The sequence below is a fragment of the Papaver somniferum genome, chromosome 5 (assembly GCF_003573695.1).
Source record: "Papaver somniferum cultivar HN1 chromosome 5, ASM357369v1, whole genome shotgun sequence".
In the NCBI taxonomy this organism is placed as follows: Eukaryota; Viridiplantae; Streptophyta; class Magnoliopsida; order Ranunculales; family Papaveraceae; genus Papaver; species Papaver somniferum.
In genome coordinates this window covers 15,835,415-15,849,250 of record NC_039362.1, presented here as the reverse complement: position 1 = coordinate 15,849,250, position 13,836 = coordinate 15,835,415, and the positions used below count along the sequence as shown (strand labels likewise).

The window sequence follows — 13,836 nt, the reverse complement described above, 5'->3', positions numbered from 1 at the left end:
TTTTAATCACTAGGAAAGGAAAATTATGCTTAAACGTTATATCTAATGAAAGAGTAATGCATTTACTAAGGGGGGAAACATATCATATTGTTGTGAAGTATTTCTTACTACAAAAGGAGAATAACAAAGATGTTCGGATTGAATATTTTACTTGGATTGCCTTTAGGGGAAGTAAAAGCTTTTGTTATTCAAATGTCAACAACACCATATTGATCGAATATATGCAGGTTATTGTGCTGTTGAAACTTGGAATCGGGCGTATGAAGAATGAGTTATTTTTGTAATTCGTTTAGCTCCATATGTAATAAGAGTTTTATCACTACAATTGACAAAGGGGGAGACTGTTAGAGCATAGCTCTGTTGAACTCACCAAGCGTTGGTATGTCAAATTTGGTTGTCATATTTTAGTATACAAACTCATATAGAGTCGTCGCTTGATTAAATACTAGAGTTAACTTCGTTTAGGTTAGACTAGAAAGTCCAGGAATGTTAAGACATACAAGTATTACTCCGAAGACCTTAAGAATGAGAAGAAGTAACGACTACAACGACGACACTGGAAATAGAAGGTATAGAATAGATATGGCACTAGGAAATGGTGAATGGAACTTGCATTTCCCTAACTCTAGGCTTTATCATCTTGCTCAAGTAGGCAGTGATCATAGTCCCATTATGATTTTCACTGATGTCACCATTCCTAAATGCTGGAAACCATTTAAATTTTTCTTAACTTGGCTCAATGATGATTCTTGTGCTGTTGTTATTTCTAATGCATGGAAGTCCAGTGTTAATGGTTCTGAAATTTATCAATTAGTTCACAAACTTTATAATACACCAGGAAAGAAATTGTCTTTATGGATAGAGAGCATGTTGGTAATATAAACTAGGGCTGTCAACGGGTCCGGGTCCCCCCGGGTAGTACATGGCCCAGAACCGGACCCGACATATCAGTGTCGGTTCCGGGTCTTAACGGTTCCGGGGCCGGTTTCCTATTCTACTGGCCCAGAACCGGACCCAGTAAAATACACGGGTAATCACCGGGTCCGGGTACCCATTGGGTACTAAAAACTTATTCATGATTTTACATGAGTTCCCAATCCTGTGATTGGAGTCCTTAAAAAGAAGATTATTGGCTTCAATAGATATAAAAAATATGCCATAATATAAAAAATACAAAAGTTGGCATACTTGTTTTTAGACCTATCATTCTATAAAGTGTAGAAGCCCCAGAAGATAAATGCATGGTTCCTTTACAAGTACATATACAAAAAAGAAGGACGTAGTCAGCACTTTGCATATTCTTTGGCTGTATCAAAAAGAAGTTCCCATCAGTTCAATAGAGATCATTTCACCATCATATTCCTAATTATTCCTGCAAGACAACCAAAAACAGTTATTCATAGAAGGATGGTTCATGACTTCATTCCCAGTTATTAGGATGCAGAATGGTTGAGAAAAATGAAACCAACGGAAACAGAACAGGGAGAAAACAAAAGCATATAGCTAAATAGTAAAGAGTGACCAGATAAACAAAAGCATATATCTACTTAAACATATAGACAAACTAAACAATTCTTCGGATGGCAAGCTATAGTGATGTAACCAGAGATGCTGTGATGTATCAATAGTGGTGGTGTTCTTTGGTGGTGCAATGCACATGACAATTGATGGGATACTACATATAAAACAAAATAGATACGGAGGAAGAAAACAATTGATGTGCTCATCGTCTGACTGAAGCTCATCCACTGCCTCCAAAAGAGTCTGAAGTGAAGTATCACCTAACCCAAGTCCCTCATCTAACACAATAAAACAGTTAATCGACGTGCAAGAACCACAATACTAAATGAATCAGTAAACAAAATTAGTAAACAAAAATTGATATAATAGAAGACGTGAATTGGATATGTTACTTACTCTTTAGCGCACTTCTTATCCAATCTTGTGTGCATATCAAATCTTTAATTGTTTCTGGAAGCATTGAAGAACGGAATTTATCTGCAACTCTACCACTGGTGCTGAAAACAGATTCAGAAGCCACCGATGGCACATGAATTGCTAATATATCACGAGCTATCAATACTACAATTGGATATACTGGACCATGAAATTTCCACCATCCCAAAACATCAAAACTGGAATCATTCAAATTAACAGTACCACTAGGGAGAATATCAGCTGATAGGTATTGCTCTAGATCCGTGCGAACAACATCCTGTTGTGAATTTTCTTCAAGAAATGGAAAGGAGAATATCTACTGATTTTACAAATTTAGTGTTCATTGTAGGCTTTGAAACGACAGCTTTAGGAGGAGGCATAGCTGGAGGTTTCAATCTTACAGGAATACAATGATCGCCAACTCTTCTGTTTTTTCATGTTGCCCCTGCAAGAAAAACCAACAAACATGCGTATCAATGTATGTATTATAAAGCATAAACGATAATAAACTTAACAAGCATATAAAGAATAAAGTAATCCGCCAACTGAAATCAGAGACACCTAGTCAAACAGTACCACCAACCTTCCATTTCGCTGTACAACTATTGCAATAGTGTAACAATTGCATTCGACAAAACACATAAGTCCAACCGTAACAACACAAATGACTTGACATTAACACACGGACAACATGTAAAATCAAAAGCTCAAAACTCTTACACAACTACCACCAAAAGAGCACTCAACATAATGTGATCTTGTACCTTATCAGATTGTGAAATAACTACTTAAAGATTATCGCATGCCAAACAAAATATGACTCAGACATTATATGATGACACTCAGGGTGCATAAAACATTCATCTTCGATACGAATTAAACAACCAACAGCTCCATAGAAAGATAACAATCTCTTCTGCAATTTTCGTTACAACATCATGAACTAAATCGATCTCTATCATACCTATAAAATTTATGGTATCATGAATATCACAAGATATCTAATTTCATACCCTAACAAGTTCTACTCCTCATGAACCAGTAGTCAGAGATTGAGAAACAAGAAAAAAAAAAACAAGAAAAAAAAATGGTTTCAAAAGAAAACCCTAAGATTCTGGGTGATCAACAAATTCATAGACATCACGAATATCCTCTATATTTCAAGTTCTGATCCTACCATGTTTCAGTAACTAAGAAAGATTGAAATCAATTTCGAATGAATCCTTAGATTTCTAGTTCAGGGATTGAGAAGGTCAAGATAGAATCGATAATAGTATATTCAATCAACAAATCAGTATAAAGAGTTCAACCAGTTGAAACAAGAATAATTTAAGTTGATTCATACCTTCAATTCCTTGATCAAGAACAAAGAAAGAGTCAAACAAGAATCGATTTTGTACTCAGTAGAAAGAGATGCGGCTGTAGGAAGAAGAGTAGAAAACCAGAACTAGATTTGCTTTCTACGAAAATGTAAAGTGTTTATATGTGACCTAATTTCCATATAAAATTTACTACATTACCCCTTTCCACAAATACCCGGTTACCCGCAGGTACCCGCCGGGTAGGACCCGTTTAGAACCGTTTATTAACGGGTCCAATCGGGTAATTACCCGCCGGGTCCTAATTGGTTAATGGGTCCAATTTTAGGACCCAGAACCGGACCCTATTCTCTCGGATCCGGTTCCGGGTCCGGGTAATGGGTACCCATTGACAGCCATATAAACCAAAAAGTAGACATTCTCCAAAAGAGCTGAGCAACCGTCAAGATCAAATACCAAATCCTGTGAAAAACAATGACATCATCAACATTAATAATGAGCTTAGTAGGTGGCACAAAATCCAGACTGAGTTCTATCAACAAAAGTCTAGAGACTACTTCATCAATGAGATGGATTCAAATACCAAGTACCTCCATACTAAAGCAAACAAAAGGAAAACAAGCAATAACATTGATTCTATTCAAGACTATGACAACAATTGGTTGCATACAAGAGAGAATATTTCTGAACATCTCACTCATCATTTTAGAAGCATCAGTACTTCCAGTAATCCATTTTTTGATGAAGGTTTATTATATCATGTCAAATATATTATTACGGAAGAAGAGAATGTAAGACTCACTAGAGTTCCTTCAAACGAAGAAATACATGCAACCTTAAAAGCATGGAAAATTGGAGTGCACCTGGTCCAGAAGGGTTTCAAGTTGGTTTCTACAAGAGTCAGTTGTCCATCATTGGCGAAGATGTCTGCATGATGGTGCAATTTTTTTTTGAAACAAAGCATATCCTCAAGGAAATTAACAAGAATTATATTGCTTTGATACCAAAAAAGAAGAAAAGTATATGTGCAACAGATTATAGACCTATTGGTTTGTGTAATACTTCTTACAAAATAATATCTAAAGTACTTGTTTACAGGATGAATCAAGTTATGGAGAAGATTATTTTCCCATTTCAGGCTGCTTATGTCTCAGGAGGTTGATTAGTGATAATACATTAATAACTCAAGAAATTATTCATTCAATGAAAAAGAAGAGAGGTCAAAATGGTTGGATGGCTTTGAAACTGGATATGTCAAAGGATTTTGACAGGTTGGAGTGGTCTTTCTTAATCAAAGTTCTCAATTACTTTGGTTTCAATGATGATTTATGTGATCTAGTTTATCAATGTATAAGCACTACATCTTTTTCAGTAATGCTCAATGGTTCACCATGTGAAGAATTTCACCTAACAAGAGGAATCAGACAAGGTGATCACATTTCACCTTATCTTTTCATTCTTTCCATGGAGTTTCTCAAGACAACTTACAAGTGCTTAACAACAGAATAAATTAAGGGTATTAAAGTGGCTTATATATCTCCAGCCATTAATCATTTGCTCTTTGCAGATGATTGCTTGATCTTTACTCAAGCAAATCTTTCATCAGTTAACAATCTCCTAGAACTCTTTCAAGATTTCAGTACTCAATCTGGACAAGTTATTAATTTGAGAAATCAGCAGTGCATTTCAGTAAGAACACCTGAGGTGGTCAACACTTTAAGACAAATTCTTTGTGTCAAGATAATGAATTTTAAGGAAAAATACCTAGGATCTTCTCTCATTATAGGTCACTCAAAGCAAGAAACATTCAAACACATAAAAGAAAATTTTGAGAACAGGTTTTCTACTTGGTCTTCTATTTGTCTTTCACAAGAAGGTAGACGCACCATGATCAAGCATGTACTTAACCCAATATCAGTTTACTAGATGGGCACTTTCAAGCTCCCAAACAATCTTATTCAACAATTAACAAGCATTGAGAGAAAGTTCTTCTGGGTCTACAACAATAAAAGAGGACATTATCCAGTTGCATGGCATGGTGTTTGTAAGCCTAAGGAAATGGATGGTCTGGCCTTCAGAGACCTAGAGAAACTTAATCTAGCTCTTCGTACAAAAATTTCATGGAAAATATGCAATGAGCCTGAAAATCTGATGACCAAGGTTTTAAGCAGCAAGTACCTCAAAAATGGTGACATAATACACCAAAATATCTCATCTACAAACTGCTCTTATAATTGGGTTAGCATTAATTGCAAAAGGTTTAAAAGTTGTTCAGCAAAATTACTTTATGGAAGTCAACAATGGCAAGAAAACCAAAATCTGAAAAGATAGATGGATTCCAGGCATGAACCATTCACCAATACCAATAAGTGATTTATACAGATTCTATGAAGATGTTGCAGAGCTCTACCATCCTGATTCTCAACAATGGAATGTAAGTCTTCTCCACAAGTTGTTTGATTCTTCAACAATAACAAAAATTCAATCACTATTTATAGATAACAATAAGGAGGATGAGATGATATGGATGCCTGCTAAAGATGGCAAATTTTCAGTAAAAAGTACATACAAGATGATGACTTATAGTGACAGTGAGGTGCAGATTAATGGAACTAAAATAGGTAAGAAAGTACGAAAGGTCCTATGGGGATGTAAGGTAGCTCAGCGTATCAAACTATTTGCATGGAAATGCATAAGAGGAATCAATACTACAAAAAGTAAAAGAGCAAGTTATAATGATAGCATGGATACTAGGTGTGACATTTGTGGTTCAAAATATGAGACTATGGAACACATTATCTTTGACTCCAGGCATGCAAGAGCAGTTTGGAGGGGTATCGATATCAACACAGATGCAGCTAAGAACAACTGTAATTTTTTTGCTGAATGGTTACAAGCTGTTTTTCTTCAAACAACTTTTTAGAAGATGAAAAATGGATTTATTCTCGTATGATTGGATCTTGGATACTGTGGAAAGATATATTTGATGTTGTGTTTCAGGGAGTTTCCTTAAACCCTCATACCTATGTGCATAAAATTAATTATCATATTGCTTCACACATGCATGCTAACAATGATACACCTTATCCTGTTCCTAGTTATCTTAACTTATCTCACTGGAAACCACCATTAGAATATGTTATTCCCTCAGTCTCTAAAAATAGGCAGGTTTCTATGTAAATTTACTCACAAACCTGCCTATTTTTTAGAGACGGAGATAGTAGTAAGTTTAATGTCGATGCATCTTTTGATCATCTAACTAATCAATATGGAACTGGTATTGTAATGCATGATAATACAAAGGAAGCTATAGAGATAGAACATTAAACGCGGAGGAAGGAGAGTGCATGGCAGTACGTGAAGCACTATGTCGGGCCAAAAGAGTGCAGCACTCAAGAATTCAAATAAAAACAGATGCAAAATTGGTCGTCCAATCTATCAAAGAACTTTCTCTTCCTATAAAACGGGAGAATTGGAATCTAATAAAAGAAATCAAACATTTAATCCATAGTTTTATTTCGTGCACTTTTAGTTTTGTTTCTCATGATGATAATTAAATAGCTGATCTTATAGCTAATACATTCGGAGAAACAAAGTTTATGGTTGAAACTTATGAAAACTATGATCGTATCCCAACGGTTTCCACCATCGATCCATATGACACAAACCAAATTGTCAATCCGATGTATGTCAATCGTTACTATCTCAACGGTTTCCACCATCGATCCATATGACACAAAATGCACCAATCAAACTCCGCGAACAGCCGAACACCTATATTCCCTAAAATAAACCAACACTTCTTTTCCGATATATCTCAACCGTTCACGATCTTTCTAATTATCAACGGTCTCCACTATCGATCCGTATGACACAAAATGCACCAATCAAACTCTATCAAACCTCTATATAAATAAACCAACTCTCTTTCCGTCTAATTCCATTCATTCACATCAACAAACAAAGCCTGTATCTTATTTTCTCTCTCCCAAAGCGGCTTCTTCAGTTTTTACGTTCACTTTTTTACTTCCGATCAAATGGCGCCGAAAGCAGCAGAGAAAAAACCAGCAGAAAAGAAACCAGCCGAAGTGAAGAAAGCTGAGAAAGCACCAGCAGAGAAGAAACCCAGAGCCGAGAAGAAATTGCCAAGCAAAGATGCTTCATCAACAGATAAGAAGAAGAAGAAATCAAAGAAATCAGTCGAGACTTACAAGATCTACATCTTCAAAGTTCTGAAACAAGTTCATCCTGATATTGGTATTTCAAGTAAAGCCATGGGTATCATGAACAGTTTCATTAATGACATCTTTGAAAAACTTGCTGCTGAATCATCGAGATTAGCTAGGTATAATAAAAAACCAACTATTACTTCTCGAGAGATTCAAACTGCTGTTCGTCTTGTTCTTCCTGGTGAATTGGCTAAACATGCTGTTTCTGAGGGTACTAAAGCTGTTACCAAATTTACTAGTTCTTAATCATCGTTTCTGTTTGGGGTTTTCTTTTTAGTGGTTTCGGTTTGGGGATTAGGGTTTCACATATGTAAGTAGTATATCAAATTTATCCAATTTCAGTTTCTAATCCAATTTCTTGTTAGTGAAATCAATTGTCTTAATTTTTGGATATGAATCAATTGAAAACCGTTTAGATTTCTCAAAGTGTTGATTTATCTGAATGATGATTTTGCTATTTTTTATAGTTTTTTTCATTTAAATAAGGCACAATTTAAGAAACACAATTTATTGTAGGATTCATTGGTTGGATTTTCTGTGAATTGCTAGTGTCTTGATATTATCAGATCAATTTAGCATGTTGGATGCAGACAGATAAAATGTTATTAGTAGCCTTAGCTTATTCTTATGCAACCTTCCAACTTTAGAGAGTCTGAACTCTGCATTGAGGTTCAGTTATGAGTATCAGTGAGGGGAAATGCCTTAGAGAGAGTTTTTGTGTAGGTCATATTCTATTTCAACTGTGAGTATGCAACTTCTTCTTAAAGGCTGCTAGTCAATCCCAGTCCCTACTCCTTGGCTTTTGTTTCCTGTGGATGCTGTCAAGTGGGTTTGGCGAGATGTGGGATGGGCTATGAAGGAGGATCCCACTGCAGTGGTGTTTATGGGAGGTATACATTTTCTTGCAAAATCTAATTGAAGTTGTACTGGCGCAAAAATATAATTGAAGGTGTAAAGTTTCAGTGTTGTTGTCAGAGAAATGCTTAGAAATTATTCACATGGAAGCTGTTGCTAAACTGGAGGGGAAAAAATAATTAAAATCTCTGTAAACAGTCAGATTTCTGCGCAGGGGCTTGATATTCTTCTGGCTTGCTGGCGATATGATAAAGAAGAAAGAAACTCGGAGACTTGCTTGAGGACCATGCAAGGTATTTTCTGATCGGTATCTTCTGATTTTCCTTAATTTATCATAGTTTGTAAAAAATCAAGGTTTTCATCTGCTTTAGTAGCTTCGTCCCCTCGTAGTAGATAGTAAAAATGCTATTCTTATGCATTTTTGCCTTTCTGTTTTACTGATAGGTTAGTTTCAGTTGTTGAGAGAGCGTAAGTTAGATGTATAAATTTACTCGGGCAGACATTTGGTAGCTGTGAATCTACGAAGTTGCACAGCACAGTCTTGCACTCTCTGGTTTCTGCGGCCCCAAATTTTTGAACCAACACACTTGCACTGGCTAAGGATAGCAATCGAATGTTCAATAGTTGAGTAATTCTTGCCTTGAAGGTCCACTAGACAGTCATCTATGGATGATGTCGAGAAAGAAAAGTAGTTAAGATTATGTACACGATTTCTGCACACAAACGGGATCCGAGTGTAAAATTTAGTTGAAAATCATATCCACCAAAGTCCAAGACAGATAGTTGTAGCATTAAATATTCTAAGGTGTTCTTCAATGCAACAAGAGTACTAACGCTTAATGACCCTGTGCCCGTACTAACACTTAGTGATCCTGTGCCCAATATTCCAGAGGAAGTTAAAATTGGAACATTGTAATGAAAACCTTGTTGGATTAGCAACTGAACGTAATTCTGTCTGGAGGGATGATTAGCAACTGAATCTCGTTCTTCTATAAGATGAGGTAGAGACTAACCGGAAAAGTTAGTTGCAGTTTCATCTACTTTCTAGGATTCTCTATAATGTATATTTTTTGACTGTCAGAAGCATAGATAAAACATGAGATGCCCTGGAATCAGAATCAAGATTCAAAACGGTATGGACAAGTTATACTCGGGTTCGTCAATTTGCTTGTGTGAATATAGGTCTCAAGTCTCAACTCAGAAGGGTGGATACAAAGGTAAGGGGACTTGATCCTTACCCTAACGAAGTCCGTGTAATTTTCTAAAACGTCATACAGGACAGGTGCAGTAGTAGTTGTCGTCATTTAGGAGTTCATTCAAAGCCTTGAAAAGTTCATGCTTCAAACAATTCATTTAAGACTCCTGCAACTGCCAAATTTCTCAGTAGTTTTCTCGGGTCCAGATCCTCTGTGCCAAAACGACTGTGTGCCCTCTGTGCCTACAAATGAAATAGTGACACATGTCTTACCATATTAACCTTAACTGATTCCGTATATACTTGCCGTATTTTACCTCAGCCAAATACGGAAACATAATTAAAACCGCTTTCTTTATTTCCATAATTTCCCTTCATTTTCGATCCTTTTGCTTTCCCAGAGAAGCCTTTTTCTAATCTCTTTGTTAAGATCAAGAATTACATCTTCAGTTAAATACAGATCCTTTATTGATTATCTAAGAAGAAACTGTAAGATAACTAAGTTTTGATTAGTCTTAAGCCATCCAAGTATAATCAATTCGATGACCTTTTTATTTCAAGGGTCGCTGGAGATTAAAAGATAAATGCGCTTCTGTTCTGTTTGAAAGAAAGCCTTACTAATTAAGCCATGTATCCTTCTTCTGATCAACACGTAAACTAAACCAAGATCTTACTCATATTTAATCTTAACTTCATATATTAAATCTGCTTGATTTTGATAATCGTTAAAAGGAGTTGGATGGGAAAGAAATCATTGTATATTTTATTTTTGTATTTAACGAGGGTAAATACAGTAGGAGCATCTCCAACAATGGGTGCTAAAAATCCTACATGGAATTTTTATTTAGATCCTTATTTATGGGGTTATACGTATGTGGTAAAATTTGTGATGCTTTGCTTATGAACTATCTCCAATGGTGGGGGTCATATTTTTAAGATTTGTTATTTTGGATAATAATAAAATTGATTCCCTTTTTCTTATTGGTTTAGAAAATTTTATTTAAAGATAAAAATTTAAAATATAATTAAAAAGATGACATCGAGGTCATTCCCAAGATCTAGATAAGACTTTCTCTAAGACCTCCGTATTCATTTTGACACCCTTCCTAATTAATAGTACCTATTGTTGGAGATGCATTTTATGTAAATGAGGGTCTAAAATCCTATGTGTCATAAGAAAATAAATTTTTTACCCTCTATTGGAGATACTCTAAGCATAGATAGAGTTCGTTTTATGTTAATATGGCAAGACATGTGTCGCTATTTTATTTGTGGGCACAGAGGGCACACGGTGGTTTTGGCACAGAGGATCTGCACCCAGTTTTCTCTGCTATCTTCCCCACTCACAGCGAAAGTTTCCCCATATATGGAGTAATCTCGTTTTCTTGGCCATTCAAACATTGGGAAATGTTGGAAATCCTGGTATACCCAATGTGGATTAAAGGTCCTGTTTCATTCACTTGTATGAAAATGAGCAAGTCCTTAGTGTGACCCACAAGTCCCGGGATCAGATCCAATAAAAAACCACATTAAAACTCTCAAGAAATACTTCTTTTTGAATGATTTTTTGGGGACTACTCAAAATGGGCGGGACTACTTTGTGATACAAATGTCTCCTACATTATAAGGGGTGTCTTAAAAGTTTAGGGAAGACTAATCTGCCCTTATTCTAATTAAGGTTATAACTAGCCCTAATAACCCACTAATCTAACCCACTACCCACTAATTAAACCCTAATTAAAATCTAATTTAAAACCTATAATCAGTTTCAAAACTTTTTTTTTTTTATTTCTTCATCTTCTTCCTCCTCTTCTTCTTCGCCAACATCGTAACATCGACGTTAATCGTCGATTCAAAAATATTTCATCGTCGATTAATCAATCTTTATAAGCAATGCGTGCCAAGCAAACATCCAGACTACCAGGATTGAGTCCGGGACTCCCACATATAGTGAATCTCCCAAAATAATTGCTAAAGCTCAAAAAACTTGAAGAACCGTTTAGAGGCAAAATCAATCATCCAACCGCAAAACAGAAGTCCGATTCAAGTGAAATACAAATCCGCGGGTAATTTCCTTCATACCCATTCTTTTCAATTCGTTATTTGTTGAAGAAATCGATTAGAAATCATCAAAACCCATTCAAAATGGTAGTCACAGTTGATAGTTCGGTTAGGAGAATGTTTTTTGTTACCCTAGAATTGAACACCGAACTTTCAAAATAAGAACAGTTCGGTGTGCTCGCAACTCTAAGACTAATATCTGTTTACCGAACTATATAGTTCGGTATGCTCGCAAAAAAATTTCTTGTAACCGAACTCAATATTTCCTTTGAAAGAATGAGTTCGGTTTTATTGATAATTTCTCTCTGTAACCGAACTTTTGGAATAGTTAGTTCGGTGTGCTCGCATAAAAAACTCTCGTAATCGAACTCAATTTTTCAAAGGTAAAGACTGAGTTCGGTTTTGACGTTAGTTTTTTTGGCTAACCGAAATTTTGAAATATTTAGTTCGGTTTCCTCGCATTTTTTCCAGGTAACCGAACTATTGTATGTTAAGTGTTGTGTTTACTTTATTCTTTAGTTCTATTTCCTATTTCATTTGATAACCCAATGCTCTCTTATGTTTAACTAATACTTTGGTTTTTGTTCATTAGGAACAAAGGACAAAGATTGAGACAACAAGTAGATGAGGATTTGAAAACTCCCACCCTCGCGGAGCAAAGCATTTAGATTTTCGAAAGCGTGGTACCAAAAATGCTAAACATGGAGGGGGCTTGTTACCCGAGGTCAACCAAGATAATGTTCGTGATGTAATTCAAGATGTCAATGAAGAGGTGATGGAGAATGATGATGAAGAAAAGACTGATGATGAAGAAGAGCAAAGAAATGAAGAGGTTGAACAACAAAGAGAAGATGTTGAGAATGTAGACGAAGAAGAACTAGGATCTGACAAAGAAGGAGAAGGACAAGGACAAGAGGAGGAAGACGATGAAGAGGCGGGAGACAATGAAGAGGAGGAAGACGATGAAGAGGCGGGAGACGATGAATAGGAGGAAGAGGAGCAAGAGCCTGATGATGAAGAAGAGCAAGAAATTGTTCCTGTTGTGGAGAAAAGGAAGCCGAAGCCGCCTAGCAAAAGATACTCACACATTCCCCCTGATAATTTGTGTTTGGATCCAGTGGACCCAACTTATGGTACTCCAAATGATGGAGAGGCAACATTTTTTGGGTACAAACACTCATGGGCTGCGAAGATCTATGCGACAAAGATATCCTTTAAGTTTATTATTTAACAAAACGTAAAATTTTTTTTTGGTTTAACTCAGAAAACGTAATTTTTTTGGTTTGGGACATGTTTCGTCAAGTATTACTAATGTTATGTTCTTTTTGTAGGATCATAAGGATGCAATTCGTGTTATTAAACGTCAAAAGGCGTCCAAATGGGATCCTTCTAAGGAGTGTGCCGAGTTTCAAGCGAAGGTTAAAGAATGTGTGTTATACAAAGCTATTGAGTTAGCACATGCTGATTTTGACCCTGTTGCCGTATCCGCATTTCTCGAGAGGCATTATCCTGATACATATACAATGTATCTTCCATTCGGTGAGATGGCAATTACTCCCGATGATTTCCATAATATCACCGACCTACCATTGGAAGATAAATGTCTTCGAGAAGGCTACAACCCCTCAATGAGTTATGAATCTCTTGAAGCATTGGCTCAAAAATGTCTAGGATGGGATGCAAGAAAGTCTCAATGTGAGTTTAGACGTTCAGTGAGGTCCCCTAAAAAAGGCGATGAGTATAATGCATACGAGGCAAATGAAACAAAAAAGAATACGGTGAAGAAATTCAAGTTGGTTAAGTTGAAGGCAGCATTTTCCGAGACCAAAAAGAAAGTGACGAAAGGAAAGTTGGTGATGGACGCGGAGACCCTTAGGCATCATGTCACCGCTTATTGGTTATATATGCTAGGAACTGTCATTTTCCCCGACACTTCTGGAAATAGGGTGGATGCACATTATCTACAACTTTTGGAGGATCTCGATGGGATGAACAATTACTCTTGGGCCACTGGTGTGCTTGCTTTTGTTTTAGAAGAGATGAGCAAAGGGTCGAGGATTAGGTGTAATCAAATTGGAGGTTACTTAACTCTTGTTCAGGTGAGTTTTTCTACATTGTTAATTAGCAAAGTATTCGCTAAATTTTTCTACTTCCAATTAAATTTTCATGTATGTGGATATTTTTGTAGGTTTGGATTTACGACCACTTCCCTAAATTGGGACTGGGTTCATAAAAGAAA

The 13,836-nt window shown here is 36.2% G+C and overlaps 1 protein-coding gene across 1 annotated transcript; it reads left to right on the top strand.

The window, feature by feature from the left end:
- The first annotated feature begins 7,214 nt into the window (after nucleotides 1-7,214).
- LOC113277290 (histone H2B.4) lies at nucleotides 7,215-7,912 on the top strand. The gene has a single exon (XM_026526419.1). The coding sequence runs from the start codon at nucleotides 7,295-7,297 to the stop codon at nucleotides 7,730-7,732; it is 438 nt and encodes a 145-aa protein (XP_026382204.1). The 5' UTR covers nucleotides 7,215-7,294; the 3' UTR covers nucleotides 7,733-7,912.
- The last annotated feature ends 5,924 nt before the right edge of the window (nucleotides 7,913-13,836 follow it).